This window comes from Aquila chrysaetos, chromosome 21 (genome assembly GCF_900496995.4).
Source record: "Aquila chrysaetos chrysaetos chromosome 21, bAquChr1.4, whole genome shotgun sequence".
Lineage (NCBI taxonomy): Eukaryota > Metazoa > Chordata > Aves > Accipitriformes > Accipitridae > Aquila > Aquila chrysaetos.
The window spans coordinates 23,991,148-24,014,116 of record NC_044024.1 but is presented as its reverse complement, the minus strand read 5'-3'; the positions used below and the strand labels follow the sequence as shown (position 1 = coordinate 24,014,116).

General features: G+C 54.5%; 3 protein-coding genes across 4 annotated transcripts; all 3 read left to right on the top strand.

Annotated features, from left to right (window-relative positions):
• Nucleotides 1–1,297: 1,297 nt before the first annotated feature.
• On the top strand, nucleotides 1,298–5,446 carry RAB33A (RAB33A, member RAS oncogene family). The gene is made up of 2 exons (XM_029997121.2): nucleotides 1,298–1,788; nucleotides 4,935–5,446. Exons 1-2 carry the CDS (start codon nucleotides 1,567–1,569, stop codon nucleotides 5,388–5,390), a joined length of 678 nt encoding a protein of 225 aa, XP_029852981.1. The 5' UTR covers nucleotides 1,298–1,566; the 3' UTR covers nucleotides 5,391–5,446.
• An 88-nt stretch (nucleotides 5,447–5,534) lies between these two features.
• Nucleotides 5,535–9,246, top strand: RBMX2 (RNA binding motif protein X-linked 2). The gene is made up of 6 exons (XM_029997119.2): nucleotides 5,535–5,631; nucleotides 5,720–5,835; nucleotides 5,925–5,976; nucleotides 6,056–6,185; nucleotides 6,345–6,525; nucleotides 8,315–9,246. The coding sequence occupies exons 1-6, from the start codon at nucleotides 5,627–5,629 to the stop codon at nucleotides 8,749–8,751; spliced, it is 921 nt and encodes a 306-aa protein (XP_029852979.1). The 5' UTR covers nucleotides 5,535–5,626; the 3' UTR covers nucleotides 8,752–9,246.
• Nucleotides 9,247–9,609: 363 nt separating this feature from the next.
• Nucleotides 9,610–18,132, top strand: SLC25A14 (solute carrier family 25 member 14). 2 transcript variants are annotated; one of them, XM_029997120.2, is made up of 9 exons: nucleotides 9,674–9,839; nucleotides 9,913–10,060; nucleotides 10,490–10,584; nucleotides 11,954–12,039; nucleotides 12,804–12,899; nucleotides 15,044–15,168; nucleotides 16,263–16,398; nucleotides 16,796–16,876; nucleotides 17,662–18,132. In XM_029997120.2, the coding sequence occupies exons 1-9, from the start codon at nucleotides 9,776–9,778 to the stop codon at nucleotides 17,701–17,703; spliced, it is 873 nt and encodes a 290-aa protein (XP_029852980.1). In that variant the 5' UTR covers nucleotides 9,674–9,775; the 3' UTR covers nucleotides 17,704–18,132. The 2 variants fall into 2 exon arrangements, 1 of the variants encoding a protein (XP_029852980.1); XR_003920911.2 differs by lacking the exons at nucleotides 16,796–16,876; nucleotides 17,662–18,132 and adding an exon at nucleotides 15,732–15,937 and having other exon boundaries at nucleotides 9,610–9,839.
• The last annotated feature ends 4,837 nt before the right edge of the window (nucleotides 18,133–22,969 follow it).

Genomic DNA, 22,969 nt, shown 5'->3' with positions numbered 1-22,969 from the left:
TTTATACAGCAGGCAGTCCAGTGAGACAGGATGGTTCAGTGGTCAAATGTGTGGTCTCGCTCAGCTGCATAGACCTGCAGACATCCTTCCAAAGTTGGAAAGGAGGGATGTATTTCAGCCCCAGTCTCAACTTTATGAGGATTTTCCGCCTGCTGCGTTGTTTATTGCACCTTCTTCGTTTCATTTCAGTGCTGCTGGAAGCAGGCAGCTGAGCACTGATACCCTGGGGCAGTTGTGACCACTTGGGGACCTCTGGGAAATCCTTCCCAGCCTTTGGCTCTTCCAGTTCCCACCAACTGCCTGCCCTGCAGGAGTCTTCTTGTATCGGGGGCCAATCTTAGGAGGCCGTGATCTCTTTTGGAGCTGCCTGGGCTGTGTTACCAGCCCCCTTGGAGCACTGTGGGTCTCTGCGGTCACAGGAGAGGGAAGGGCACACCACACCGCTTGTCCCTCCTATTGCCCTCACAGTTCTCCATGATGCCCTCCCTGTGCTGCAGCACGCTGTCCAGCCTATTTCGGATTACCTGTGAGAAGAAAGCGAGGTCCCCTCAGCCCCCTCCTGTGGCGGTAATCCTCTTCCCCTGTGCAGTTTTACCTGGTACCCCTTGCTCCTGCCATCCCTGCATGCACGCTTCGGGCTGCTGCCCTCCATGCCCTTGCGCTGTGAGTGCTGGCTCCCGGCGCAGGCAGAGGTGCCTGCTGCCCCACTCCACCCACGAAGGATGGGGGCAAGAGAGACCCCATCCCGTTCCCCATCATCTCTGATCCTGACGGCGGCCGTTGGGAGTGCCATCGCAGCCCTAGGAAGCCAGGGAGAAGGGCCAGAGGCCTGACTTGTCTCTAGCAGGAGCTGCCGCGTGTCCCCCTGCCAGCACCGGTGTGGGCAGCTCCATCCGCGCCGGAGCATCCGTGTGCTGCCTGCGTGAGGCTCTTCTGTAGACCTCAAACCCGAGGGTGGCAGCCCCGGTGGCTGTGGCCACAGGCTTTTTCTGGCATCGCCGGCCGTGGTGGGAGCAAGCGAGCGCCTTGGCATCTCTCGGCTTTTGAAGCGTGTGGGGGCTTCTGTCCCCCAGTTTCTGGTCCTGCCCCCACCCTCTTCCCACCACTGGCCTTGGACTGGTCTCCCTCCCTCCCAGGAGGTGACCTGTGTCGCTGCCTGCTGCCCTGCCGGTCCCCAGCCTGCCCGGGAAGGCAGCCGGTGCGGTTCCCGGGATGCCGAGGCAGTTTGTCCCCGCCTCCGTCGCTTGGCCCGGGGAGGCGGGGGCTCTGAGCCCGGCGCCGGTCGCCCTCACCCGCCGAGGGGACGCCGGCCGGGTCCCCGAGCCCAGGCGAGTCCCCGCAGCCTCGGGCCTGGCGGGGACGGCAGGTGGCTCGGTGCCGGTACCGGTGCGTGGGGCGCGGCCGTGCCGGTGCGTGGGGCGGGGCCGTGCGGTGCCGGTACGCGGGGCCGTGCCGGTGCGTGGGGCGGGGCCGTGCGGTGCCGGTACGCGGGGCGGGGCCGTGCCGTAGCCGGTGCGTGGGGCGGTGCGGCCCCATGAGACGGTGAGGCGGCGGCGGCGGCGCGGGATGGCGGCGGGCGGCGGCGGGCGGCCGCCGGGCCCCGACTCCTCGCTGGAGCCCTACGTGCAGACCCGCATCTTTAAGATCATCGTGATCGGAGACTCTAACGTGGGCAAGACGTGCCTGACCTTCCGCTTCTGCGGGGGCACCTTCCCCGACAAGACCGAGGCCACCATCGGCGTGGACTTTCGCGAGAAGACGGTGGAGATCGAAGGGGAGCGCATCAAGGTGGGCCACGGCGGCACCGGCACCGAGCCCGGGGCTGGCCGGCAGCGGCCCGGGCGGCAAAGGCAGCCCGTCCCTGCCCCAACCCCTGCCCCTGCCCCGGGTCTTTGCCCCCCAAACGCCCCTCGGGGGCTTTTCTGTTCTCGGTCCGACTCGAGGGAGGGGAAGAGGGGGAGGTTTCTCATCCCCGTGTTGCAGAGATGCTTTCTGAACCCGTCACTGCGCTGCGTTGTCACTATTTATGCGGTTTGCTCGAGTCTGCAGGCGGTCTGAAACCATAGCTTTGGGGTGAAACGCTGCTGTCCTGCTCTCCCGACACCCAGCGTAACCGGGTCCTCGAAGCGTCAGGGTGGCCTTCGGCTTCAGCAGCTGGACCAAAAGAGAGGCGAAGCTGCGGGGAGCTGGGGGAAGGAGCTGTATGCAGAAACCAATGTGTTTTCGGGGGAGCAGATGGTTGTAGGCTGGCAGTGGCTGCGCTGGAAGGCCAGGAGCTTGCACGAGCTGGTTGCAGTGGGCTTGGCAGCTGTGAGAGTAATGCTGAAGACTGCTGTCAGCGAGCACTGGGAGGGTGCAATTTCAGCAGAACTAGAATAGGACGGATTTGCTGTATGAAGGCCAGGGTGATACCTGGAAGAAATGCATCAGCCCAAACCTGAAGAGCTCTGGCTGATGTGCTGGAGCAGATCTGTAGATCTACAGCAACTAGTAGGAAACAGCCTGGGGAGCACAGCTTGCAGCTGAGCTTGGCCTGCCCGGTTAGGTGGATGAGCACCAACAGCCGTCTGTGTGTAAGACTGACTGCCGGAAGAAGCAAATCTTGCTATTTTGCTGACAGATGGGTGATCGAAAGTTGAGGGACTAATCACAATGAAATCAGAGCTACTATTGTTGGGTAAGAACTTTAGGTGTGCTTTTAATGTCCATGAACATTTTTGTCTCTCCTTTAAGAGGAGAGGTGCTCATTTTTCCCCTCGCCTTCCCCAGCTCTATCCAACACCACATAGCTGTGCTGTTGTAAGCTGTAGTGCAGGCTGGCATGAAGCCTGTCTTATTGCCACTAGTCAGAAAACATTGCCAGGCTTTCTACCTTTGGATATTATTTGTGCTTCAGCAGGCAGGAGTGGGAGGCAGTGCAGCAAATTGGCCCTTTCCTGGGGCCAGGAGAACTCAGAGAGTCACAGTCTAACAGCAAAGTGTGGGTTGGAAGGGACCTCTGGAGGTCATCTGCTCCAGCTCCCCTGCTGAAGCCAGGCAACCCAGAGCCGATTGGCCAGGACCACGGCCAGGTGGCTTTTGAGTATCTCTAAGGATGGAGGCTCCACAACCATCCTGGGCAACCTGTGCCAGTGCTCAGGCTCCCTCACGGTGAAAGGTGTTTTCTGATGTTCAGAGGGAACCTCCTGTGTTTCAGTGTGTGCCCACTGCCTCTGCTCTTGGCACTGGGCACCAGTGAAAAGAGCTGGGCTCTGTCCTCTTTGTAGTCTCCCTTCAGGTACCTATACACATTGGTAAGATTCCCCCCTGAGCCTTCTCTTCTCCAGGCTAAACAGTCCCGGCTCTCTCAGACTTTCCTCGTAGGAGAAACACTCCAGTCCCTTCAACATCGTTGTGGCCCTTTGCTGGACTCTCTCCAGTCCATGCCTCTCCTCTACTGGGGAGCCCAGAACTGAACACAGCACTCCAGCACTGAATAAAGGGGATGAATCACCTCCTTCAGCCTGCTGGCAATACTTTGTTTAATGCAGCCCAGAATACCATTCACCGCCTTTGCTGCAAGGGCATACTGTTGGCTCATGTCAACCTGGTGTCCCTCAGGACCCTAAGTCCTGTTCTGTACAGCTGCTTTCCAGCTGAGTGGTCCCCAGCAGGTACTGGTGCCTGGAGTTGTTCCTCCCCAGGGACAGGAATTGGCACTTCTATTTGTTGAACTTCATTAAGTTCTTGTTAGTGCATTTCTCCAGCCTGTTGAGGTCCCTCTGGAAGGCAGCACAACTATCTCACATCCTAGCTATGCTCCTCCCAGTTTGGTGTCATCTGCACACTTGCTGAGGGTGCTGAGGGCAATCTGGATGGTGACGCAGATCATTAATGAAGATGTTGAACAGGGCTGGGCCCAGTATTGACCGCTGGGGTACACTGCTAGTCACCAGTGTTCAACTAGACTTTGTGTCACTGATCACCACCTTCTAGGCCCAGATGTTCAGCCAGTTTCCAATCCATCTCACTGCTCAACCAGCCCACGAGCTTGTTGGCTTCTGTCACTTGGGTCAGGAAGTTGTCATCAGTGCCGTCCAGGAACCTCCTGGATTGCTCATGCCCTGCTGTGTTTCCTTCCAGCAGCTGTTGGGGTGGTTGAAGTCCTCCGTGAGGACCAGGGCCTGCCAACATGAGGCTGCTCCTATCTGTCTCTAGAGCACCTCAGCCTGCTGGTCAGGTGGCCTATAGCAGACAACCCTTACAATGTTGCCTGTGCCGGTCTGCTTTTTAATCCTCACCCACAAGCTCTCGGTTGGCTCCTCACCCATCCCCACGCAGAGTTCCATGCCCTCCTGCTGCTCTGTCACACAAAGGGTGGCTCCCCCTCCTCATCTTCTCCTTGCCCTGACTCCTCTGTACCTACCACCATGTAATTGTTGGGGTTCTCTTTTATGGCATAGGATTAGGTGGACAAATGTCCTGATCTGGTGCAAGAATGTCTGTGAAATGAGAAGTGCTTTGTGTGCTTCGTTTCTGTGGTGGGGATGGTGGTCAAGGTGGCATCGCGAAAAGGTTGAGAAAAAGGGAGCAGTGCTCCCTGAATGAAAGTGCTGATGTGATCTCTCTTATTAGATGAGCTGGGCTTGCCTGGTTGAATTACACAAGCACGTGCGCTGTCATAAACAGCCTTGGGCACTGTCAGGGTAGGCCCAAAAGCTTGTATAACTCATCCATTGATCCTGGTTCGTCTAATAAGAGGTTGCCTCTCCCTGTGAGGCTCGCCTGGCCTGCCTCCTGCCTCAGGGCTGTCAAAGATGGACCCACGGGAAGCCCTCCTGCATCTTCCTGCAGGGAGTTCAACGAGCCGGCCTGCGCCCGAAGCAGCAGGCCTTGGCCCGGGGCGGACGCTCGGCGCTCCTGTAGTCTTCTTTCTTGTCTGCTTTGCTTCCTAGGTGCAAGTGTGGGACACGGCTGGCCAGGAGAGGTTTCGGAAGAGCATGGTAGAGCATTACTACCGCAACGTGCATGCCGTCGTCTTTGTTTACGACGTCACAAAGATGACCTCCTTCACCAACCTCAAGACGTGGATCGAGGAGTGCAACGGGCACGCAGTGCCCCCCCTCGTCCCCAGGGTGCTCGTGGGGAACAAGTGTGACTTGAAAGACCTGATCCAAGTGCCATCCAGCATGGCTCTGAAGTTCGCCGACGCTCACAACATGCTTTTGTTTGAGACCTCGGCCAAGGACCCTAAGGAGAGCCAGAACGTGGACGCCATTTTCATGTGCCTGGCCTGCCGGCTGAAGGCGCAGCGGTCGCTTCTCTGCCGGGACCTGGAGGGGCGGCCGGGCCAGGCTCGCAGGCTGGAGCCAACACACGATGCCAACGGTAAAAACTCCTGCCCGTGCTGAGCACGGCTCCCGCCGCCATCTGTCACGGTCACCCCAATAAAGTCTCTGCGGCTCCAGTCAGCTCTGGGTGTTGCTTTGCGCGGCTCGGCTCCGCTCGGCTCGGTCCGGCTCCGCTCGGCTCGGTCCGACCCCGCTCGGCTCGATTCGGCTCGGTCCGCCCCGCCTCGGCTCGGGCGGAGGGCGGCGCGCATGCGCGGCGTCGGGAAGGCGCATGCGCAGTGTGCGGCGGCGCCACCATGAAGTAGGTCGGCGGGGCGCGGAGGGAGGGAGGGAAGGTCTGGGCCCGCTCCCGTTCCTGTTCTCGGTGCTGACGGTGCCCTCGTCCTCAGCCCCCTGACGAAGGTGAAGCTGATCAACGAGCTGAACGCGCGGGAGGCGGAGCTGGGCGTGCAGGAGGCGGTCTCGTGGCACGCGGAGTACAAGGACAGCGCCTGGATCTTCGTCGGTATGGGCTGGGGACCGGGGAGGGGTGGTGGGCCTGGGCCCGGCCGGGCCTGCGCGGTACGGGTGCCCCCTTCCCTCCTCTCCCCGCAGGCGGGCTGCACTACGAGCTGACGGAAGGGGATGTCATCTGCGTGTTTTCGCAGTAAGTGCCGCAGCCCCCCCCCGCCCCGCGCCCCCGCCGTGCCCCTGCCGCTGCCTGGGGTGCTGAGAGTGTGTTGCAGGTATGGGGAGGTCGTCAATATTAACCTGGTGCGGGACAAGAAGACCGGCAAGTCAAAAGGGTTTTGCTTTCTGTGCTATGAGGACCAGAGGAGCACCATTCTCGCTGTTGACAACTTCAATGGGATCAAGGTGAGTGAAGCAGCCTGGGATGCTGTCCTGCCTGCCTGCCGTGACTCCCGAGGTGCTGCTTCACATCATATGGGAGCCCTGACAGCCCGGGTCACTGGCGACCCGCAGCGCCTGGGGAGCTGGTCTGTGCCCTCGCCAACAGCGTGACTCCTCTTGTAGATCAAAGGAAGGACGATTCGAGTGGACCACGTGGCCAACTATCGGCCCCCCAAAGACTCCGATGACTTAGATGAGGTGACAAAAGCCCTCCATGCAAAGGGTTGTGGAGTTAAAACGCCACCTCATACGTCATCCGATTCCCTGTCGGAAGATGATGATGTGCCCGTAAAAAAGCAAAAAGGTGAGGTGTGTTCCTGCCAGTCTTGACCCCAGGTGGGAGTCTCTGCGCAGAGACCTCAGCCTCACAAGGGCCCTTTCCTCGGGGGAACACCAAGGACAGGTGTGCTCCTGAAAAGAGCCACAGCCCTAATGTCCAGGCTTTGTGTTGTGATCCCCTGAGGGGTATCAGAGTGCCTGTATTTAGCCCTTATCTGAGTGCCTGTATTTAGCCCTTATCTGAGTGTCCTCCCCCTGCCTCTGAAGAGCTGTATCTTGCAAACAATAACAGCGCTTTTCCTGGAAAAAGGCCTGCCAGGCTGCAGGGTTACTGCATGGGGGAGCAGTGCTGTGGGGAAAAGGGAGAGGGAAGGCTTAGGAAAAGCACCGCTTAATCTTAAAATCTGGGTGCTGCTACTGTAGGACTGGAGTGCTGTAGATGTATGGAAGGACCACTGTGTGGCCTATGCAGGATAACTGGATTGAATAGAACATAAAACCAGCAGATGTAGGTGAGATTCTGTGGCTGGAAACTGAAGCCAAAGAAAGTAGGGGGGGAGTTGGACTAGGTGACCTTTAAAGGTCCCTTCCAACTCCAACTATTCTTTGATTCTATGAAAGTAAACCTAAAAATGCAGTGTAAGTTAAACCATCCGAGTGCTTGTATACCTCCTGTTCTCAGTGGTTGCAGCAGGACTTGTTGCTCTATGTCTTTCAGAAGAAAAGGGAAAGGTGTAAAGTACATCCAAATTGAACTTGAATGAACGTGCCTCATAAAGAACCAGCCTGCGCAACTATACTGATGGATTTTTTTAAGCAGCCGTTAGGATTTTTTCCATCTGTGTGGCAGAGATCTTGAAAAGTTAGGCTTGTCAGAGCCAGCGGAGTGCTAGAAGCAGTGACTTGCAGTAGGAGCTGCTTACTGTGGCTTGCCAGCCACTTCCAGGCAGCATCCACCCGTGCTGGGTTGTAGCTCCCAGGACAAGCTGGTTAGGTGCGGTGACGGTGGGGTGGGGGTGTCTGTTGTTCTGAAATTGGCTTGGAGCTCACAGCATGGCGTGCAGAGGATCCTTCTCTCCCACAGCCAGGCTCTGCCGGTGGCAGACGGGTGTTAGCAGCAGGTATTTGGGGCCATCTTGTAGCTACAGCTGAGCCCTTCCGCTGTCGGGGTTTGAGACCTGTCTTTGCTGCGCTGCCGCCCCCCCATCAAGATTGGAGCTCAGCGCTGTGTTGCATGGAGGAGGACACGGGATAGATGGGGCCTTAGCATGGGGCGGAGGGGCATGTCGGTCAGGCGAGAGTCCTAGTTTGAGAGAAGGCTTGGAGGAAAGAAAATAGGCAACAAAACTAAGGGTGGGGATAAGATGTTGCTCCAGAGTGTCGAGGAAATGCACAAAAGTGAGAGGGGCAAAGGAGAGCGAAGAGGGAAAAGAATCGTTGGGTGGGGAGAAGAGAATTTCCACAGAGCAGATCACTATGTTCTTATTGCATGGACGTTACTGGGGAAAGAGAATGAAAGGAAGGTGCTTGATACCCCAAGCTGTGTTGAAGTGCCCGAGGGCAGCCTTGCTGGGAGGAACATGATGTGGCAAGTGTTAAAGAAGGAAGGAGGATGGCTCAGGCTGGAGGAGAGAAGTGTCGGGGTTGAAAGTGGAATAGGATCTCTCTGAGGGGGGAAACAGGCTGTGAAGCTTGGGTGGAGGGGGACAGAGCCTAAAATGGGAGGGGAGTTGGAAAGGTGGTAGGCAGAGCCTGGGGAGCTGAGGTGATGCTTGCAGGACCGTCTGTCCCAAAAGGTGAACCTTTTATTTCAGAAAAGGAGAAAAGTAGACAGGAGCGGCAAAAGCAGAGCTCACAGGCTGTGAAGAGGGCAGCGGCCGCAGAGGAGGCACACCCCAGGATCAAGATTAAGAAGGAGAAGGAGGACCCGGCCTACGACCGCTATGCCAGCGGGAGCCAGCAGCCCTGGAAGGGCTCCGAGGGGAAGCCTGTGAGCAGGACGCAGCGAGACGAGGAAGAGCGGAGGCACCAGAGGCCTTTGGAGAGAAGAGGGGAAAAGAGCTGCCAGGACCAGAGGGGACAAAGCGGTTTGTGGGAAGAGAGGGAGAAGAGAGAGGAGGCTGGCAGGAAGGGTGACGGACACAGTGCCCGGCGAGAAGAGTGCCCCGAGGGAGGCAGATCCCGGGAGCGCTGGGAGGCCCATCCCAGGCACAGGGAGCGGGGCTCCGCGAGAGGCTCCAGCCGCTGCTGAGCTCTGGGGCCAGCGCTCGGGAGGACCAAAAGCCTGCCCAAAAACCTGCTCCAAGCCTCCTCGGGGCAGAGCTGGGGGGCACCGCGGCTGGACTGTTCACCTCCAACAGCTTCCACTTGGTTCCTCATCCCATCCTCGGACGGGGCTCTCCTTGCTGCCTGTGCTGCGGACCGGGACGCGAGGGTTTTTTTGCCTCCTCCAGCCCTTTTTGCGGTGTTGGACTCGCACTGCCACGTGAAGATGGTCGCTGGGAGTGGCAGGATGCTCTCCTTCCCAAAATTGCCCAGTTCCGTCAGTCCTGGTGGAGGGTTTCCCCGCTCTTGGGCCGCAAGGAGAGAGCGGTGGGCGTTTTGTCGGCTCCACGCGCCGGCTTTGGGCCCTGAGCCCACCCAGCGCCTCTCCGGGCTGCTGGGCTGGATCCCCAGAGCCGCACTGCTGCCTGGGGGCCACTTACTGTTGAAATGCCTCTGAATAAAAGTTACCTGTGAACCAGAAGGCAGCTCTCTTTCCCACTGACCGGCGAAGGCGTGCGTTTTTCTGATTTGACCTGAAAATTGCGAGTGAGGGATAAGGGGCGGGGGGTGGGGGTGGCTGGAGGGGTGTTTTTTGGCCGGATCTCCTTGCTAGGAGAAATAACGGATCCTGTCGGGGGGTTATTACGGTTTGAGATAGTTGTCCAGCTCCGGGAGTGGAGGGATTTTTGCCCCCGCCCCGAGCAGCCGGGACTGGGCCCTGGAGGCTGAAAACGGGGTGGCGGTGGGGATCGGGGGGGGGGGGCTGTGTGTGTGCTCTGTGCCGGTGTCTGTGTCCGCTGTCCCCAGGGGCCGGGCACAGCGACCGTCCCGCTGCGGCGCTGGCGGCGACCGGCGCCCGGTTGCGGCGGGTTACCGGGTTGAGGTGGTTCCGGCGGGGCGGGGCCGGCAGGGGGCGCTCGTCACCGCCCTACGTTTCCGGTTCCGGGTAGTTGCGCGGCGGCGAGGCAGGTGTCCGGCCCGGTCCGCCGCCGGCCCCGTTCCGCCATGCCATGTCCGCGCTGAACTGGAAACCCTTCGTGTACGGCGGGCTTGCCTCCATCGTGGCCGAGTTCGGTGAGGCGGAGGGAGGGAGGGAAGAAGGGACGGAGCGGGGCCGGCGGGGCGCTGACGGCCGCTCTCCCCGCAGGCACCTTCCCCGTGGACCTCACCAAGACGCGCCTGCAGGTGCAGGGCCAGAGCGCCGATGCCCGGTTCCGCGAGGTCCGGTACCGCGGCATGTTCCACGCCCTCTTCCGTATCTGCCGTGAGGAGGGCGGCCGCGCTCTCTACTCGGGGTAAGCACCGGGAGGGACCGACACCGCCCCCCCCCCCCCCCCCCGGCCACTGCCCGCCGAACCGCTCCGCCGCCCCCCCCCCCGGGAGGCCAGCCGTCCCCCGAGCCGAGCAGGGGGCCGGGGCAGCGGTGCTGCTCTGCAGCCTTGGAGACTCCCGGTTTTCCCGAGGTGGGGAGCGAGGAGTTGCGTGGGTGCCGGCCTCCCGCGCTGGAGGGTGCGTGGGGGCGATTACCAGGTGCTTCTCGGGCGGCTGGGGTTGTTATCGTGGGCGCTTGATAAGAACTGCGCTTCTCGGCAGCGTCTGAGCCGCGGCAGGAGCATGCCTGGCCCGGGCTCTGCCCCTTGGAGTTTGGGGGCTGCTGGGGAGTGACTGGGAGAAGGACCACCGCGCTGGTGGGGCTCAACGGGTTTTTTTGTTCCCCCGCTCAGGATCGCCCCTGCGCTGCTGAGACAGGCGTCTTACGGCACCATAAAGATCGGCATTTACCAGAGTTTGAAGCGGCTGTTTGTAGATCGCATGGAAGGTCAGTGTCAGTAAATGCGTCAGTACAGGCACCTCTCGTCTCGCCAGAGGACTGGTGCAAAATCTCGTGCTCTCTGTGCTGTGCGGTTTTGCTCCTTCCTTTCTCTGCCCTTCCCGGCTATAGATTCCCAAAGAAATGGAGTTCTTGTTACTTCGCGCTGTGGTTTTGTTTGTACAGTAACAGTAAGGATGGGTTTCAACACAGATGTGAATCTCGCTGTGTCTGGCACTGCCCACAGTCCCTAGCCAGACACCTCCCTCCAGCCAGGCCTTTCCTTTCCCCAGCCTTTATCTCTGTCTGACTTAGGGATGGGATACTGTGAATGCTTTTGATCTCAGTGCTCTGGTAATGAGGGCCTCTGCGCTCCTGCCTAGAGAGCGGAGCAGCAGAAGTCTGCTACGTGTTCGCTGAAGGAGCACCAAGATCTGCGTGAGCTGTTTTAAACCCTGGTGTGACATGAGTGAATATTGTAATGCTAGTGCTAGCTGGGAAAGTGAGATGGGCAGTGCGGGCCAGTCAGCAGGGCAGCAAGAGGACCGGGAAGCGCAGCGCGCTACAGCTTCTTTCCAGGGCCTGCTCTATTCTCCAGTAACACATCTCCCTGCGCGTGGTTCTGTGCGAGTACACCGGGCCGCACGTCTCTCCTCGCTTGCTGTTTGCAGCATTTCCAGTTGTGAGTACCGTTGTCTGAATGTTTGTCTCCCTACAGGCCTGGGGCAGCCAGTGGCCTGGTCTCCTCTGGGAAGTGCTGTGGTCAGTACCAGCAAAGGGCTGTGCCTTTTCCCAACGTAACCATCACCCTAATACTGGGCCTGGAAGTCTTGGATTATTCCACCCGCCCCCCCGGAACTAATTGCATCTAACTTTCTCTGCCTGGGTTGCCTATTCTCTGTTTTCTCAAGGTGGCTGCCTATTCTGAGTGCGGCCAGCTGGGGCTCCAGATCAAAGCAAATTGGTATCAGGTTGCCTTGAGAAGTGTTGGGTTGTCCCTCTCTGTCTCCCTCTGTCTCATCTTGTCTCCATCATGAGAAGTGCATCACTGGACACTGAAATCTCAGATAATTGTTCAAAATTTTCACGTATCACAGTCTTTTCCTTGTCTGATCAACTAGACTCGTCAGTAAGACCCGCTTCTCTCTGAGAACATGTTTGCTGAGTGTTTCAGCTGCTGCTTTCTGTCTCTGGCAGGTGTGGGGACAGATCTGCCATGAGCTGATGGTAGCTGGCCAACCTCTGTGCTTGTGCAACTTCACCATGTGATTTGCAAAATGAGCTTCCCTGCTCTTCCCAGAGCTTCTCACTTGTTCAGTACAATCTCTGCACCTTCTCTTTTGATCTTTAGGATCTGACTTTCTCTTCTTGATTGCAGATGAAACGTTGCTAATCAATGTAATCTGCGGAGTGGTTTCAGGAGTGATCTCCTCTGCAATTGCCAATCCGACAGATGTGCTGAAGGTAAGAAGTGTGCATGGCCAGAGAGAGCTCCTGGCTGGCTGTGGTTTGACATGTAGAAGCTGCTGCTTTCCCGTGAAGATGCATCTCTCCCAGCTGCAGTGAGGTGCTCTCTGAGCCACTGCTGGCATCGGTTCTGCTAATCCGGGTTTTTAATGAATGGGAATAGAAGCCCGGAGCAATAAACAGATTTTTTTTTTTTAAAAGTGCAGCTCTTAAAGATCATGAAATCTGTTATGGCAAGGGGTGGAGGCTGTGTTATCTTAAGTGGGTGAGTGGGGTGGTAGCCAGCTATTTATCAGACCTTCTTGGCTCCTTTCCCTTTGGTCACTGTGCTGTGCTTTGCTGATGGTGCCGCAAAGTCCTGCCTGTTACGTGGAGTGACCAGAGTCCAGTGGGGACTGCCTGGTCCCCTCCATTCCCTACTGTGGGGTTACTGGGGTCAAGGTAGCTCTGAGCCTGGGGAACTTTCCCACGCTACTCCCTGTGTAGATCAGCCTTTCTCGGACTGCTTTCAGAGTGGGAAGGCCTTCCCCACCACTTCTCTGTCTCGTCTGAGTTGCACTGTGCTTCCACCCTGTTGCTGTCCCTGCTCCTTGCCTGCCATCATCATTTTCTGCGTGGTTTGCAGGGAGAGGGCACGTGGATAGCAGTGTCTGCTCCGAGTTGCTCTGTTGTCCTTTCTACCAGGAGGTCCATGGAGCTGGTATCTCTGCCCTCCTGGGCAGGCGCTGATGTCATCCTGCTGACTCTTGCATTTCTTTCAGATTCGAATGCAGGCTCAAGGCAGTTTATTCCAGGGTGGCATGATTGGCAGCTTCATCGACATCTACCAGCAGGAGGGTACCAGAGGCCTCTGGAGGGTAAGCACCAGCTGTTGGAACTCCCCTGACTAGCAGCAGAGCTAACAGCTTCCTCAACTCATTTGTTACACCCAGGCGCAGCCCTTGAAGAGAACTGTGAACCAAGGGTAGTAGCAAAGTTCTGGTTCTAGTTACCGGACAAGCAGAAGCATGTCTGTGGTGGAGATTGGGTCTGTGCTATGGCAGCATCAGCGCTGGGCCAGGCAGACCTGGTTTCCAGGACTGAAGCTGGTGTGCATAAAGTTTCAGATACATGAGTGTCCCTTGCACGGACCAGCATTTGGGGCTGAATCCTCTCCATGGTCTGCCTTAGGAAGGATGCGCAGCCTGTTGTATCTTGGAGTCAGTGGGAAGTAACCCTGCACGCAGTGAGCAGGGCAATTTACCTGCCTCTGGATACGAGCAGCTCAGCACCTCCTCATGTGGAGGAAGAGGAATCCTTCCAAGTAACCTGAGAGGCACTAATGACATACGGTAACTTTCTCAAGTTCCAAAAGGACAAATCTGCCCTGTGTCCCTGCCTACCCAGTCTTAGACCCCTTGAAACTTGCCCTCTGAGCATGCAAATAGTAGGAGACAGTGGTGGCTTTTGGGGAAGCTGGTGATGTAAGGCTCTTGGCATTGAAGACAGATGAGAGTTACCAGTGCTCAAGCCCTACTGCTTGGATTTTAGCAGTGGTTCTTTGGCTTTTGTTAGAGAACCTCACTTTGTCCTCCATTACAAGTCTTCCATACGCTCAGTTATCCAGCAGTCTGCCGAGTCGTGAAGTCAGGTGTGGTAACTACAGAATCCCAATGCTTTTTTCCAGGCAACAGTCCGATTTCTCACTGTGATGGTCACTGAAGTCTTTTACAGAAAGATAGCTGTTGCAGTGTCCTGTGTGGGAAGGGGAGGAGGAGTCAATCAGCTGCCAGTGTTGACACAATATTTACTTTGAGATTATTTCTGCTCTCTGGACAAAGACACACAAGAGGGGAAGAGAGACTAGAAAAGAAATTAAACCCTCTGTGTTGCTGATGTGTGCTGCAGAGAGCAGTCTTGAGGTGGATTCCAGTGATCAAGCTAGTCTTTCTGCTCTCTGGTCTGGGACAACCACTGTCTCCTCCCTCCAGTCTTCCCTCACATTGAGGCAAAGATGTTTGTGCTTACCAGTCTCACCAGTTCTGGCATTCATCTTGTGGGGATTTGAGCTGGCTGTGCCAGGACTGGATTAGGCAGGAACCCAAGAGGAGACTGTCAGGCGCTGCATTAGCGCAGCAGAGTGGGGACAGCAGGAGCCATAAACCTGAAAAGTACTTCTACTTCTCAGAGTTGCTTTGCTTTTGTGTGGTGAGAAAGCTGGCTGTCCTGATGGGCTGGCTCATAATGTGGCCACACTGAAGGGTCGCTCCCAGTCCCGGCAACCAGGGGGCTCTCTCATGACACTGTGGGTCTCCCTGAATTACTTGGATGGTGTTAACAGTTCCTGTGAAATGGCCCAACTCCGCATTGCTGCCAAGTTCTCCTTGTTCTGCAAGCCAGTAGAAATTTGCACGTATTTTTATCTGGTTCCTGATGAGGGGTTTGCTGGGATATTTCTCAGACAGAAGGTAGCTGGTTCCTCTTACCTAAGCTCATAGTTTTTCCAGTAATTCTCTTGCTGGTTCCCAGATCAATGTTCTGTCAGCAGCAACTCTTGTAATATGTGAAAATCTCCAAAGTCAAAAACCTTAACAAAGCAGACTCTCACTGCTGTTATGTAGCAAGGAGGACCTGGAGTCCCACCTGGCTCCCTAAGTAGCTGCTTTTCTTGTGGTGCAGAATCTTTTCTGGTATTGAAATTGGTGGGTACTGTTCAGTTAGGGAAGATGAGTGGATTATAGCCCAATTCCTGTGCGCTAGTGGCTGGGAGGAGGGAAGCAGTGTGTGGTTAATCTAGCTGGAGTAACGCTGCCAGAGTGGAGGAATCCTCCTTAGCTTTGGCGTAAAGTTGCGAGATGGTGAGCTAGTCTGCTTGAAGATATACAGCTGCAAGATACGGCAAGGAGGATACAAGGTAGATTGTCAGCAAAAGGCCCCTGGGAGGAAGCTGGGGGGAGATGTTATACTAACTGCAGTCCCCAGACAGCAGTTTGCACTTGTGACTGATGTTTGTGCTCTGCAGGGTGTTGTGCCGACAGCTCAGAGAGCCGCCATCGTGGTTGGGGTGGAACTGCCAGTCTACGACATCACCAAGAAGCACTTAATTATGTCAGGCCTGATGGGTGACACCATCTTTGCCCACTTTGTGTGAGTATTTGCTGCAGCTGCTGCACTCTCCAGGCTTGGTAGGGGCGTGTGAAGCAGAGGAGTAAGGTGGGATGTGGGGTGAGACCTCTTTATAGAGCAAGTGCTCTGGAGCTGCAGAGAACAGGCTTGGTACTCTGAGGGATCTGCTATGTCGACTGGAGCAGCTCAGAATGATCACGTATACCCAGAGACCTCCCTGGAGAAGGAGCCTGGCAGAAATCCTTTGGTGATGTGAAATGTCAGCTTGATTTCAGCTCGCTGATGACCAGAAATGCTGTTGCTCCATGTCTGTGCCCTGGTATGAACAAGGCGGGACTTCAGGTGTGTGACTACCTGTAGCAATCAGTTGAAAGAGCTGCTCCAGTCCTAGGTCCTCATCTGTACAGGCATTGTCAGCTTGTAGCCATTGCTGTAAGGGCTTTGTGAGATGAACAGAGACTTGCAAAGCTGACAAGACCCTGAGCAATCTGACCAAGTTTTGAAGTCAGCCTGCTCTGAGCAGGGGGTGGGTTAGAGACCTCCCAAAGTCTTTTTTCACCTACATTTTCCTATTCTTCTGGCAGACACTTTAGCTGGAGGTGCTGCAGTGCTTCTGTTGGGTTTGCCTGCTGGGGGCTGAAGGTGACAAGCACTAGACCATACGTGGAGGGAGGAGACTAGCAGCTGCATGCTCCCTCTTGCTGCCTTTGGTCCTCCTCCCTCCTTCCCTGCCCCGAAGAAATGTTTGCTCTGGTGAGAAGGATGTGCGCTTCCAAGAGGCTGCCTTCAGGTCTGTGTCACCTTGACAGCACCCAGAGACCCTTGCTGGACTGCAGGCTGCCCCTGTGGAGACCCAGCAGTGGGCTCTGACGAGGGTCTTGATTAGACAAAGCTGAGCATTTCCCTTCCCCTAGCTCTCTGGGGTCCTGAGGTGGTATGGTTCCTGCCTCTGCCTGTTTGCTGGGTGGGAACAGGTAGTGCAGCTAATGTTTATGGCTAAATGCCTTTCATAAAATCCAGGGAACGATATTCTCTTGTGCTTATGTCAAGGCCTGTCTGAGCCGGAATGGCCATCTTCAGAGCTGTTCCTCTCTCCTGTTTTGGTGTGTGTATAGTTCCAGCTTTACATGTGGGCTGGCTGGGGCCATTGCCTCCAACCCTGTGGATGTGGTGCGGACACGGATGATGAACCAGCGGGCAATAGTGGGCAGCACGGAGCTCTATAAGGGCACTCTGGATGGCCTTGTGAAGGTAAGGAGATTAGAGAGGTGGGCAAATCCCTGTCTTTAGGAGGCTGGCCAGAGTCCAGCACTGCACACCACTGATATGAGCAGTTAAATTTTATAGCAACAGGCTGTGCTTGTCAGTGAGTGTTTCAGACAAACCAGAGAAGGGCCTAGAGTCACTTTCCTGAGGTCACCGTCAGCTTGAGCACCCTCCCAACCTCCTGGGACAAAGCTTTGTCAGTGATGCAGTTCGATTAGGTTCATGTACTGTAAGTGACACTTCACACAACTTAACTGCATCTCCACTGGCCTGTCCGCTTACTGCAGCAGCTGTAAAGGTCCATTATATCACACATGTTACTAGGGAGCTGGGCATGGGCCTGGTGTGTCTCATAATTGATCTGTCTCTTCTCTCCTCCCAGACATGGAAGAGCGAGGGCTTCTTTGCACTCTATAAAGGTTTCTGGCCCAATTGGCTTCGGCTCGGTCCCTGGAACATCATCGTATCCTTCAGTGTGCTGCTGGGAGGTCATGGGTATGGACAGGCAGGGGAGAACCAAGCTGTAAAGGGAAGCGCAGAGCAGACACCTGATGGGACACCTCTTTGTCTTCCCTGTGGCAGCCCAAAGCTGACTCCCTGTCCTACTTGGACAGACATAAAGCTGTGATGTGGCTGCTGCTGGGTCAAGTGCCAAAAAATGCCACTGGTTGTGACTGCTGCTTCTAACAGCTCTGTAGGTGGCCAGTGCAGGGGCTTCCAGTGCAGCAGCACGGGTGGTTTCCTGCAGAGTGAGTGCTTTCAAGTGCTTGGTGTGAGACTTTCCCTTTGGCCTGAGCTCCTAGAGGTTCTGCGGTTTCTGGATCGGCTCCTGTTTCATGAGGGAAGCCTGGGGAATGTTCTGCTGCTCTGTGATGGGTGCTGACCTGCTCTGCAGAACCAGCGCTGCTGTGTTGCTGTGCTAGATCCCTCTTGCCCTCTGAAATTGTACGCATAATTTATTTTAAAGAAGTCCCAGTCTGGGATTAGAGCCACCTCACTTTCTCAATGGTCTAGGCAGGCCTGGGCCACTTTGCTTCTGGGTCAATCTCTTCCCTCTCCTGGTAGCTCTTGTCCCACAGCTCTCTCTTCTACCTGTGCAGATCTGTTTATGCTGCCTGGAAGAGGGTCTTCAGCTGTACTGTGCTGTTGCTGTACCTGCCTTGCTTTGCCAGGCATGGCCCCGTCCTGTCAGGAGGCCAGGTACAGCTGCCTTATGTATTTGGCCCAATTCCTTGACGTTCCCTTCAGTTTTTTATCACATACGAGCAGTTGAAGCGACTTCCATTCTGACAGCTGGCTTCATTTCACGAGAGTCATCTTCAAGACTTGCAGCAGAGAGCTTTGCTGCAGCCTTCCTCTTCATTTCGCCATCTCCATGTTTTGATGTTTTGGTACATGTGGGTGTGGGCTCTCCCCCTCCCCCAAATGCATGGTCCCTGGAGCATGATCTGGCTGAAGTGTAACTGGGAGGCTGATGGCAGGTGCTGCATGTTTTTTCACACGGAGGCAAGTATTAATGGTGTATAAGTGTCTGGGCCTGAAGCAATATCTTCTGTGAAGATCTGTGCATTCCAGTGGCCTTTTGGTGCAGCTGTGGTTTGTTGTTTGGCTTGTGTGCATTATTCTGCCATGCCTGCGGGGTGAGGCTGGAGGCTGGGAAGGGGTGCTGTCATGTTTTCTTGCAGAACTGTAACCTCATTAAATTATTTATTGACTGGATGGCTTGAGTTTGTGTTTGTGCAGATTTACTGCAGGTATATTCCAGAGCAGATGGTGTGTCTGCCTGCAGAGAGAACAGAAGCTATTTTTTCAGCACACTATACATATCTTTTTTTCCCCAGACTTATATATAGATATAAAACAATCTTTAGGATTCATTACAATAGAAATGTTTCTAAAACAAAGTTTAATTGTTAGTGTCAGAGAATTATGGTGTTGCACTCATAGCTCAGTTTTGCAAAACCTCAGTCTCTTCACCTTATTGCTTGTATTATTTTTGCTTATATAATTTTTAAAGCAAGGTAATGTGATTTAAAGCTGAACTCAGATGTCTCACTACTTTAAAGTGGTGGCTCTAACATTGCTAGTGCTAAGCAGAACATCAAGCAAGATATTTTGGTCATCCTCTTCTGTTTTTTTTTTTTTTTCTTTAATGTGTATGGCTACAAAAGCAAACAAGTCTTATGTTCCTACTCCCTTTCCTCTTTATGGGGTGACTTTAGTTTGAATGAAGGTCCCTTGTGGACCCTGTCTGGGGGCACTGTAAGTTGAGATTCTCTCTCTGTGCAAATTGCACAAGGGATGTTCAGCCAAATCCAACCCGGACCAATGAGAGAATTGTTTGCTGTAGTTTTGCAAAGGCATAGCTGCCTTGTACCAGCTGCGTACATAAGGAAGGTGACTCCAATAAGCTCTTGGACTTAAATCATGCCTTGAACAGAGGTATTACTGCAGGGCCGCAGCTCAGTAGGCTGGGAGGACCGTTTTCACGAGTTAAACTACACTTACGAGCTACCAGAAACGGGGAATGGTGGATTGAAAGTCGACAAGGTTGGTATGCCTCACCTGGCTTTACTCTTCAAGAGGATTTCTAAATATTACAAAGTAAATAAATACTTATGTAGTCTATGAATACAAGTCTATTTGAGAGATGTATTTTAACTGCAGTTCATTACATTCTTTTGGTTTTCTTCAGTGTTTCTGTAACTTTAGTTCTGGAGCCACTTCTTCTGTGCAGCTCCATGGGATGTTGCTGCTGCTGTTGATTTTTGGACTGATCCTCTGACAGTTCTTCGGTATTTGCAGTTACTGTCCTGCCCGTGTTCTTCAGGCTGCTACAAGGAGCTCCTCAGCAATGCCAGAAGAGCATCCCCATGGCCACTTTGCTGTTTGTGTTTCTCAGCTGTAAGGTGCTGGCGAGAGGCTCTTCTTTCCCCTCTTCTTCCTCCCATTGGATCAGCTCCCCTGGATGGCTTTGGAGATACTCCTTCCAGTTTGCCTGTCCCCAGCCCCTGGAGGTGTCCCTTATCTGAGCTCTGATTGCACCGGCTGTCGTAAATGTGCCACATGTCACTCTGCCTCACTTTGTCAATAGTAACTGCAGGTAAATGTACGGCGGTGGCGATCTCTGCGAACGTGACGGTGAGGTGGCGGCTGGTTGTGAGCATGCCTCAGCACCATGCCAGGTGTTTCCTGAAGGTGGTCATAAAGCCCTTTGTCCCTAAAGTATCTTGCCTTTGCAGCCAACAGGGAGGAAAAGCTGAGCTGCTTCACATTTCTCAGTTGGTAGATTAGTATTTTGCTAGGTGTTTTGAAAACAAAAATCCCAACCTGTAAATGGCATTGTAACCACTTGTGCAAGGGGGTAGCGCTGCTGGAGACCTGGCATTTTCTAAGGTTCGTTGCCTTAGGATGTCCTTCCTAGAAGCACTCCCTAAACATCTGGTTGTCTTATGTGCTCAAGCTTACATGTTTCTCTTTCTAACCTTTTCTGTGGCACGCCAAGTAACGTGTGAGAGCATAGCTGAGCAGTCTGTGTACCTACTTCTGTCAAGCACATGTTGATTCAGATCCTGCTACCACCCAGGAGGCAGCAGTACCTGAGCTTCTGCAGCCAGTGCTGCCCCACAGTCAGTGGCGTGGGCTGTGTTTGTGCCCTGAAGCCCTTAACATCTTCCTACCTTCAGTGGCTGAAGAATGATTGCAAGCACTGTGAAGACAGCGTAGGCATTAGTGTTAGTCTGCAGTACATAGGGTATGTATATATTCCAGCAAAGATGGACGCTGGAAGGGACCTTCCCCATGCACCTACAGAAAGGTCCAGGTGGTTTAACTCTGACATGGAGGTGGTATTCAAGGCACCCTGGAAAGCAAAGTCCTACCCAAATGTGGAAAGTAGAAATATTTCATGGTCCCTGCTATGTTAAATATAAAAATGGCAGTAAACCAGGTCAAAACCAAAAGAGGGACCATAGGCATCCACTTACCAAGGTAAAACCCCAAATCTGAGGGTGTTTCCTCTTTCAGATAGAAGGCAGAAGCCTTCCAGGGAGTCCCTGGGGCTGGTGGGCAATTGAGGAATGAAAGGACCACTCAAAAAAGCAAAGACTAGTAGACAAGCTGAAGATTGTCTGGTTTTACTTGGAAGAGCTTAAAGGGATTTCTGTGTTGGAGACTTCTGATGGGGAAGCTTGGGGGTAGGTCTCAAGCTGAAACATTGGCAGAGGAGGTGGGTAGGACAGGGTGTTCAGTGAACGTGAGCAGGGGGCTGGGCCTGCACCCCAAATTGTCAGGGTATCTGAGGATAAAAAGGCTTGTAGCCTCTCATTTAAAGTTCTCACATTAGGGAAGTGTCAAAAGCGTGGATGGGGTTCAAAAGAAGTTTTGTTTTCAGAGAACTACCAGCCAGTGACCACGATGTCTTTGCCACACTGGTAGAAACTCTAATGAAGACTTGCAACATAAATGACCAGGATGTGCTGGCAGTGCCAAGGGCTGGTGGATGAGGAAGAGGAGGAATCCAGACTTCAAATCTGCTGGGAGGTTTCTGAAGGAGTCAGCAAGTGTGTGGACCAGGACACTGGAGTTAATCTGGTCTGTCTGGGTTTCCAAAAGGCTTTTAAGTCCTTTATGAAAGCCATCAAAGCAGGTAGACTGTTGCAGGATAAAAGGGAAATGCCTGCTGGGGTCTAATAAAGGTCATGATTTGAAGTATTTAGGGTTGTAACTGGGAAAGCAGGCGGTGTTGAGCTGCAGAGGAGCACGGTGAAGTAGAAACACAAAGCGGCATGGCGGCGAGGAGGAATCGCTGCCAGTGATGGCTGGTGAACCAGCTGTGGTCTCACAACTTGGACATCCTTGCTGCTGAGCAATGGTCCTGTGAAAATACCTGTTCTGTCCTGGTGAGGTGGGATGGAGGAGCCCCTGCAGAGCAGGACTGTCCTGTCACGGTGAGCTACTGCAGCGCTACATACGGGACAGGGCAAGGATGTGCTCACGGGGAGGCACTGGCTCCAGTTTGTATTTGTGCTTTCTCCCCAGCTGTCCTGCCACTTCTCTGTCTGTCTAACCTCCCCTCCACCTTGATTTCATCCTGTGGGATTTGGACCCTCTCCCCCATCAGGGCTAAGGATCCCCAAATGTCTCCCTGGGCAAACAAAAGAGGAGGAGGTGTAAGGGTATAAGGACACCAGAGCCCTTCCCGCAGCCACCTGTGGTGCAGACCCAGGGTGTTCCAAAAGGGCTTCCCTGCTCCACAGCTCCATCCATAGTGGCCATAATTCGTACACCTGCTGCATCTTCCCTCCCCGTCACAGCACCCATGTCCTGCCCCTTGGCCACATCCTGCCCTGGACCCCGCTCTCAGCCTCTCCCTGTCCGCCTGCGCTCCTCAGGTTACTGTTTGACAGAGGAAGGCTTGAACCTGCCCTGTTTCCTGGCAGCTCGGATTTTTTCCGGCTCATGAGGCAGGAGAGGTGGCTTGTGGCACTTTGTTTAAAGGGATGGAGCAGTCCTGGTCACAGCCTGTGAGGGTTATCTACCCAGCGGGAGCGTAAAGGATGTGACAGTGGGTTCGTAGGATTCAGTAATACGCAAGGATGCAGAGGCTTTGTTTCTGTTTCTGAATTTCTTTGTTACAAGTTACTATTAGTAAGGTAAATACACTTATGACAAGTAAAGCAAGTGTGTGTATGTATGATTTTTTCTTTTTATTAGTAGCAAGTATATATATATTTAATTCAAAGTATTATGGTACAGTTAATTAAGCTGCTCCCAGGAGTGATGTCAATCAATGACAGATGAAGTCTCTCTCTGGAGATGATCCGTGTCACAGAGCCTGGAGTCAGCCAGGCGTCCCCGGTGGGTCTGAAGGATCACACAGAGGGAGGTCTCAGAGAGAGAGGGGCTCATTTTGGGTAGGTAGCCAGTTATTTTTATGTGGATCCATAAGTGGACAGAGGACACCAGCTCCTGGAAGAGCTGTTGCTGACTTCTGCTTGCTTAGAAGGCCCCTTTGTAGGTTATGGCAGTTTCTTTGCCCTGTAGGTTATTGCAGTTAGTTTTGGGCTTATCAAGGATGCCCTGGGCTCCTAGCTGTGCTTATTGAGGGCGTTGCAGTCTCCCACCTGCGCCTGCCAAGGATGCGCCGGGTTCCCAGGCTGGCAGACATTTTCTCCACCTGTATTAGCAGACATCTCTTGTCAGTACTTTTCCCCATTATAACCAGGTTGCCTTTGTGATTGCTGCTCTGACAAGGGATCAGTATTGTTCCCTTGGTCCCTGCAGGAAGAGGGTGCCCTGGGTCTGGCAGTGACCCCGCAGGAGCCCCACAAGCTGTGCCACCTACACGTACCAGTGGGGCTGCGCGCTGGAAACTCGCTTTGCTTGTTCCCTGTTACCAGCACCCGTGTCAAAGCAGGGCACTCACTCTGGTCCCTGGTGCTTGGCTGGGGGACGTCCACCATCCCGTGTGCCATCGTGGCAGCTTTCTGCCCAGGCGCTCGCTGCTCACTGCCCTGCTCCAGGGTTGTCTGGAAACGTGGCTGGAGGGGAGGGA

What these genes read in the sequence shown, in the direction of transcription:
- RBMX2 (XM_029997119.2), top strand. An exon ending in CAGCGCCTGGATCTTCGTCG is followed by an intron (nt 5,836 to 5,924) that starts GTATGGGCTGGG and finishes CTCTCCCCGCAG; the next exon opens with GCGGGCTGCACTACGAGCTG. An exon ending in ACAACTTCAATGGGATCAAG is followed by an intron (nt 6,186 to 6,344) that starts GTGAGTGAAGCA and finishes CTCCTCTTGTAG; the next exon opens with ATCAAAGGAAGGACGATTCG.
- SLC25A14 (XM_029997120.2), top strand. Translation starts at nt 9,776, where the DNA reads ATGTCCGCGCTGAACTGGAAACCCTTCGTGTACGGCGGGCTTGCCTCC. An exon ending in GTTTGTAGATCGCATGGAAG is followed by an intron (nt 10,585 to 11,953) that starts GTCAGTGTCAGT and finishes TCTTGATTGCAG; the next exon opens with ATGAAACGTTGCTAATCAAT. An exon ending in CTCTGGATGGCCTTGTGAAG is followed by an intron (nt 16,399 to 16,795) that starts GTAAGGAGATTA and finishes CTCTCCTCCCAG; the next exon opens with ACATGGAAGAGCGAGGGCTT.
- RAB33A (XM_029997121.2), top strand. Translation starts at nt 1,567, where the DNA reads ATGGCGGCGGGCGGCGGCGGGCGGCCGCCGGGCCCCGACTCCTCGCTG. An exon ending in TCGAAGGGGAGCGCATCAAG is followed by an intron (nt 1,789 to 4,934) that starts GTGGGCCACGGC and finishes TTTGCTTCCTAG; the next exon opens with GTGCAAGTGTGGGACACGGC.